This window comes from Cnephaeus nilssonii (genome assembly GCF_951640355.1).
Source record: "Cnephaeus nilssonii genome assembly, chromosome: 16".
Taxonomy (NCBI): Eukaryota; Metazoa; Chordata; class Mammalia; order Chiroptera; family Vespertilionidae; genus Cnephaeus; species Cnephaeus nilssonii.
The window spans coordinates 20740449-20747844 of NC_137087.1; the positions used below are offsets into that span (position 1 = coordinate 20740449).

At 38.1% G+C, this 7396-nt stretch overlaps 1 protein-coding gene across 1 annotated transcript in view; it reads left to right on the top strand.

Annotated features, from left to right (window-relative positions):
- Positions 1 to 7396, top strand: part of PPA1 (inorganic pyrophosphatase 1) — a 32377-nt gene extending 24981 nt beyond the window's left edge. Inside the window, exons 7-11 of the mRNA XM_079793849.1 lie at positions 1451 to 1578; positions 1847 to 1932; positions 4947 to 5016; positions 6436 to 6478; positions 7065 to 7396. Coding sequence (XP_079649975.1) covers positions 1451 to 1578; positions 1847 to 1932; positions 4947 to 5016; positions 6436 to 6478; positions 7065 to 7096 — 359 coding nt within the window. The 3' untranslated portion in view covers positions 7097 to 7396. The remainder of the gene's footprint in view (positions 1 to 1450; positions 1579 to 1846; positions 1933 to 4946; positions 5017 to 6435; positions 6479 to 7064) is intronic.

Below are 7396 nucleotides of genomic sequence, written 5' to 3' on the forward strand. Positions count from 1 at the left end.
TAAGCTAGAAGATCACAGTACTATTATTCTGTCATTACCAGGTAGTGCCAAGAAAGGTTTTTTATCTTGTTAAGATTTGTCTTGCTAAGATTAGTAAGAAAGATTTCTCTTCTTATTGGAAAGAGCATTGGACCAGGTGCTGAGATGTGGGTTCTTTGACTTATTAGCCGTATATTAACTTGGTAACGTTCATAATTATCTGTAAATACCATTTTGTGGAGAAATCAAATGAGAGACTGTAGGTGAACAGGGTTTGTGAAATAAAAAGCACCATCTGAAAGGAGGATAAACTTTCACTTTCACCTTCTACACAAGAAATATTTTTTAAATATCCCAAATAAATTTTTTTTAGAGCATTTATAGAAAATTGGCATTATGACCAATATTACTTTGACCCACTTCTGAATGTCTGTTCCATGGGACTGAGCCCTTTAATTTGTGGGATCAGACGCTAATTCCAGTAGTGTCATTATTAAATTGAATTGTTGGACACTCATTGGTGTGGTGCCTGAAGAATAGGAGAATTGGTCAGAAAATTTTTTGGGAAATACCCCATACTTGGGATTTTTGTATTTTCAGATTAGTTCTGTATTAGGTGACACATTTTATGTGAATTATTATAAGTTCCTTGAAATTGATCAGTGTTTAAACAGTTCCCAGTTCACTTTGTAAACTTTTCATACTTTTAGTGGTACTATGAAACAAAATGCATGATAATTGTTTAACTGTGTGTGATATAAATTGGACTTAAAGTTATTTTATACAAATACCAATAAGCTTTTGTTGTTAAATGTATTCCTCCTTCCAAAAACACTTTTTCTAATTGATATTTTTAGCACTTGTATCTTCTGTTTGCTTGCATTGAGGGGCAGCTTGATCATTTAAAGTTGATGGATGTACAGAAACTTTTAAAAGTTTTTTTAAACACTTTGCTGTTGGCCAGAACAAAAGCATTATGATATAGAATGCCAACACTGCACTATAGTTAGAATAGTCTAGTCACATTTAATATGTAATGCATCAGTGGTTATCCGTGTCATCCATTTTTCTTGTCTTTAGTATGTAATTGTGGTGAATTGAGGCTCTGTGAATAGAGCCTTGACCCGTCCTTTTTATTATCATCTGTCCGCCTCATAGAAGTTACCCAAACGTTTGCCAAACTGTTTTTTCGTTATGTAGCTCCAATCATTTCTCCCTTTTCTTATCTAATAGAAGTTACCATTGTACTGGTTGTTCTCTTACCACTTAGCGTCAGAGGTATTCTAAGACACTAGTTTATTTCCTTTTAATGTGTGTATGTGTTCCCTTCGCAACAAGGTGGTTAGCTCTAATATGATCTTGAACTTTTTTTATAACCATCCCATAGTTCTTTCAAAGTAAAGATGTACTTGATATTTTATCACATAAATAATTACGTATGCACCTTGCAATCTGCTTATTCTCTTCTAAGGTATTAATGATGTCAAGCGGCTGAAACCTGGTTACCTGGAAGCTACTGTGGACTGGTTTAGAAGGTACAAGGTTCCTGATGGAAAACCAGAGAACCAGTTTTCTTTCAATGCGGAATTTAAAGATAAGGTAATGTGTCATTCAGAACTATGGCTTTAAGTCTGTTTGTATCGAGGCTTATAATTTAACCTGCTGTTACCATTTAAAGACTATATGATCATTTAAAAAATGTCTAAAGACATGACTTGATGTTGATTTATTCATTTGAATGTTTTCTTCCATTTTTGACCCAAGGAAATGATTCAAAAGAGACAAAGTTATCAGGCTTTGGGAAAATGATGATACTAAGAAAAGAATACTTTTCTAACATCGTAATGCATATCTCTTCAAATTATAGGATTTTGCAACTGACATTATTAAAAGCACTCATGACTATTGGAGAGCATTAGTGACAAAGAAAATCGAAGGAAAAGGAATCAGTTGGTAAGCACTTGCTCTTTCCATGTTTATCACACAAAGCAGACCAGCTTGCTCCAAAGGTTTTAACAACCATAACACAGTGTCATCACTTCCACTTAGAAAAAAGCTTCTGTTGTTGAATGTATTCCTCCTTCCAAAAATATTTTTCCTAGTTGATATTTTTAGCACTTGTATCTTCTTTGTATTCAGTGCTCAAGTGAGTGGAAAGGTAGATAAATGCCTGAAAAGTGCCCATAAGATACCTGAAAAAGGACAAACTAAAACTGTAAGGGGACAGTGAGATCAGAACATTCTGAGGTTAAGTAATTGGGAAAGGCATTAAGGAGTCAGAATGGAATGGGTGAAATAAGGCTGAGTGCTAGGGTAAGTATTCTCTGATGTAAATGTGTAAGGTGCATCACAAATAACCAGTATCTACCATGCACACAACCTTTACTGCCACTAATAGTAGGTAATATTTATTGAGCAGTAAATGTTTGCAAAGCATGTAACAGAGAATAAGCAGATTAAACTTAACCAGAATCATCCCAAAGTGTTTTCAGAGTTAGGACTCGTACTCAAGTCTATCTGGCCCTCGATGTTCAGGGCCAGTGGTTGGCAAACTCATTAGTCAACAGAGCCAAATATCAACAGTACAATGATTGAAATTTCTTTTGAGAGCCAAATTTTTTAAAATTAAGCTTCTTCTAACGCCACTTCTTCAAAATAGACTCGCCCAGGCCGTGGTATTTTGTGGAAGAGCCACACTCAAGGGGCCAAAGAGCCGCATGTGGCTCGCGAGCCGCAGTTTGCCAACCACGGTTCAGGGCAATATATACTTCCTCTGAGGTCTTTAAAGATTTGTAAGAAAATGTCCACTATCATCTCTTAACTAATGTTCTGGAAATAGTAGCCAATGAAGAAATCATGTGTTTTGATGTAGGAACATTGAAAAGGGGAAGCATATTGTGGTAGATGATATGATTGTGTGCCCAGAAAACACTAGAAAAAATAAAGAATTCAGTAATTACAGAATAAGTATGTATGTACAGTTGACCAATATGGGTTTGAATTGCTTGGGTCCACTTACATGTGGATTTTTTTCAATAAATTCATCCTGTACTGTAAATGTTATTTTCTCTTCCTTATGATTTTCTTAATAACATTTTCTTTTCTCTAAGCTTACTTTATTGTGAGAATACATATAACATACAAAGTATGTGTTAATAAAATTCATGTTATCAGTAAAGCTTCCGGTCAACATTAGTTAAGTGTTGGCGGAGTCAGAAGTTATATGTGGCCCTAGCCAGTTTGGCTCAGTGGATAGAACGTCGGCCTGCAGACTTTGTTGCAGGCTCCTCCCTGGCCCCGGCCCTGGTTGGAGCTTGTGAAGGAGGCAACCAATCAATGTGTTTCTCTCACATCAATGTTTCTCTCTGTCTTTCCCTCTTTCTTCCACTCTCCCTAAAAATCAAAGGGAAAATATCCTTGGGTGAGGATTAACAACAACAGCAAAAGTTATATGTGGATTTTTATGGTGGTGGGGTTGGTGCCCGTAAGCCCCGTGTTGTTCCAGGTTCAACTGTATAAGTGAGATCATACGGTATTTATCTTTTTCTGTCTGACTTATTTAACTTAATGTCTTCAAGGTCCATCCATGTTGTTGTAAATAGCAAGATTTCATTCTTTTTTTTTAATAGCTGAATAATATTCCATTTTTATAGCTGAACAGTATGACGTTTTCTTTACCCATTCATTCATCAAGGGACATTTAGGTTGTTCCATGTCTTGGCTATTATAAATAACTAGGGGCCCAATGCACAAATTCGTGCACCTTGAAAGTAACTGTGGGGCTGCGAGGCCACAGTGGGCACAGGGGCGGGTCTCATCCCATCCTCCGCACCCCCACCCGGCCCCTCCTGCCATGGCCCCCCGTCACTGCTGCTCCCATGCGCTAATGGCGCTGGCCCCACTCACACCCGCTGATGGCGCAGAGCAGCAATTGGGGCCAGCACCGTCAGCAGGCACGAGCAGCGGCTGCTGCCACGATCACCCCTCAGGAGCAGGGGGAGGTGGAGAACTCCTCAGGGGCGATCAGGGCTGGCAGCCGCCGCTCGCACCCTCCGACAGTGCTAAGTGATCGGGGCCGGCACCAGGCACCAGCAGCGGGTGCAAGCGGGGCCGGCACCAGCAGCAGGTGCGAGTGCTGGGTGGGACTATGGCACGCACTGGAGCAAAGAATTTTCAGTAAGCTTGCCCCGATGACAGCAACTGGTGCCCTGCCTTGGTCTGGTGCCCCTGCTCACCTGCTCCACCATCCTGCTGCGGCCAATGCCCTCCATGTTCTGCGTGCACCCCCTGGTGGTCAGCACATGTCATAGCAAGGTTGTTCCTCCATTCAGTCTATTTGCATATTAGGCTTTTATATATATAGATGCTTCAATGAACATGGCAGTGCATATACATTTTTGAATTAGTATTTTCATTTTCATCAGGTAAATACCCAGAAGTAGAATTCTAGATCAGATGTTAGTTCTAGTTTCAGTTTTTTGAGGAATCCCTCCCTACACTGTTTTTCATAGTGTCTGTGTACATTTCCCACCAACAGTGCACAAGGATTCCCTTTTCTCCACATCGTTGCTGACACCTGTTGTCGCTTGTCTTTTTGATGACAGTCATTTTAACGGGTGTGAGATTTTCTCATTGTGGTTTTGATTTGCATTTCCCTGATGATTATTGATGTTGATCACCTTCTCATGTAGCTTTTTGGTATGTGGGACAACGCTCCAACCAACTGAGACACCTGGCTGGGGCAATGGGATTATTTTCTTAATTTATCTCTGTGATAGTTTGTTATTAAAGTACAGAAGTGCAACCGTTCATGTATACTGATTTTGTAATCTGCAACTTGAGTAAACCTGATGTTCAAGTAAATTGAACTTGAATCTCCTGTGGCATACCGTCTTCAACGTGTTTTTTGACTCTTGAGAGAAGTTTTTGTTACTGCAACTCATGACTACCTTTGTTTTATTTAATAGCATGAATACCACAGTGTCTGAGAGCCCCTACAAGTGTGATCCCGATGCTGCCAAAGCCATTGTGGATGCTGTACGTAAACGCTTCCTTGCAAAAGGACAAATATGGTGCTAAATGGGGAGGAAAAGTACTGCTTTCACCAAGTACTAGAGTACCTCCTGTATGCATATTACTGTGTGAGGTCTTGAACTTACAAAACATAAACACACGTAAGCAGACATTTGACTGCATGTAAAAGCTGAGTAGTGTCCTAGTCCACCCTCAATTGGGCAGGTAGCAAAGTAGTACAATTTGTACTACTAACCCAAGTGCCTATGTACCTGTTATAGGCCATTTTTCACAAAAGAATCAATGGGAACTTACTTGACAAGGTCAGTTAAAGTTATCACATTTTAGGTACTGTTGCAGGGGTGGTTCATAATCTTAGAAAAGACTTTCATGTAAGGCAGTAAATTTTTTTAATATATTTTTATCAATTTCAGAGAGGAAGGGAGAGAGAGGTAGACACATCAATGATGAGAATCAATCATTGATCGGCTGCCTTCTGCATGCCCCCCACTATGGATCGAGCCCGCAACACAGGCACGTGCCCTGACCTGGAATCAAACCGTGACCTCCTGGCTCATAGGTTGATGCTCAACCACGGAGACACGCCGTCCGGGCTAAGGCAGTAAACTCTTTATCAAAGAAATAATTTTGTTTCTGTACTATTTTTTATCTGATTCAGATTAACCAATATATTTAACTAGATCATCTTTAATTTATTCTCATTTACAATATTAAATAAGAAAAACAAAAGAAAATTAGGCCGAAACCGGTTTGGCTCAGTGTATAGAGCGTCGGTCTGCGGACTGAGGGGTCCCAGGTTCGATTCTGGTCAAGGGCATGTACATTGGTTGCGGGCACATCCCCAGTAGGGGGTGTGCAGGAGGCAGCTGGTCAATGTTTCTCTCTCATCGATGTTTCTAGCTCTCTATAAAAAATCAATAAAATATATATTAAAAAAAAAAAGAAAATTAGGTCTGATTTTGTACTGCTTTTTAATTGAGTAAAAGGAAAAATAATTTAGTGATAAAGCCAATAATGTATATTTATCTTTATGTATGAATCCTGACAAAGTTGAAACAAATAAGAACATTTGGATAGGAAAAGATATTGGTTGGCAATCATACTGTTTCAATGAGAACACTCTGCCTACATTTTATATATATAATATATATTAAATCACTATGTGTGTAAATCAGTTTTTATTCTTTATTTCAAAATACATTTATTTTTATTATTCTCGTGTGTCATTAAAAGGGGCTTGAGTTTGTTAACATTTTTTAGCAGTAGAGCAAACCTCGCATTATTCCTATAAATTATTATTTTTTGAACCTAAAAATTAGGATAGTTGTCTTCTGTTCAGATTCATTTTCATTTCTGTCAGTATACTTTTTTAGTTTTTTTTTTTAAAGGATTAGACTAATATATTTTAATATTTTATTTTAGTTACCACCACCCTGTGAATCTGCCTGCACAATACCTGCAGATGGTAAGAACAATATTCTAGTAAAATTACATTAAACCTTATGTGAATGTGTGGGAAAATTATATCTATAGATAAATCTTACATACCACATCCATACAAAGAAAGAGAAGGAAAGGGAGAAGAAACATTTGTAGAGTTTCATAATGCATGTAGAAAGAAAGATGGTTGTACGCACCACCTTTGGTGCCAACCCTAATCACAGCCTTTTCCACACCATGACCCACTCTCTGGGTTCTGGGTACATGCTTCATGGGCACTGGAGCAGGCTGGGCTCTGGGTCCCCATCTGGCCACAGGCTGCTTCACCCAGAACGGAGTTCTCTCCCCTATAGATTGAGAATTCGCTATCAGGTTCCTCTCATGAGAAGCACATGTTTATATGATTAGTATCAAGAGTAAGGAAGCCTAAAAGAAAACATTGGTAAATTACCGTTTTTGCTATAGTGAAACTTGCAAGTATGAAAGTTTGTTTTAAGAAGGTAATCAATAATAGGATACATTAAAACAAGTATATTCTTCTTTGTTATATGTTGGGTATATTTTGATTCTTAATGAGGGTTCTAATTTGTTTTTCTTTTCTCTGAATCTAGTGGATAAATGGTTCCATCACCAGAAAAACTAAGGAAATTTCTCTGAAATACAAGCTGATATTACTGCATCATATTCATCTGGAAGTATTAGATGCAAAAGTAGTGGCTTTTCTAAGCTTTAAATTTATAGAACTAATCTAACTAACAAAGAAAATTCTGCTGTGACCAATCCAATATACTTAGTGTGTTATCCATATGAAAGCATTTTTCATCTCAGCTAAGATAACTTTTAGCACATGCTTAAATATCAAAGCAGTTATTGGAATTTGGAAGTCATTTGTGAATAAATGTGCAAGATATTGGATGTATATGTTTACTATGTGTTAGGAAAT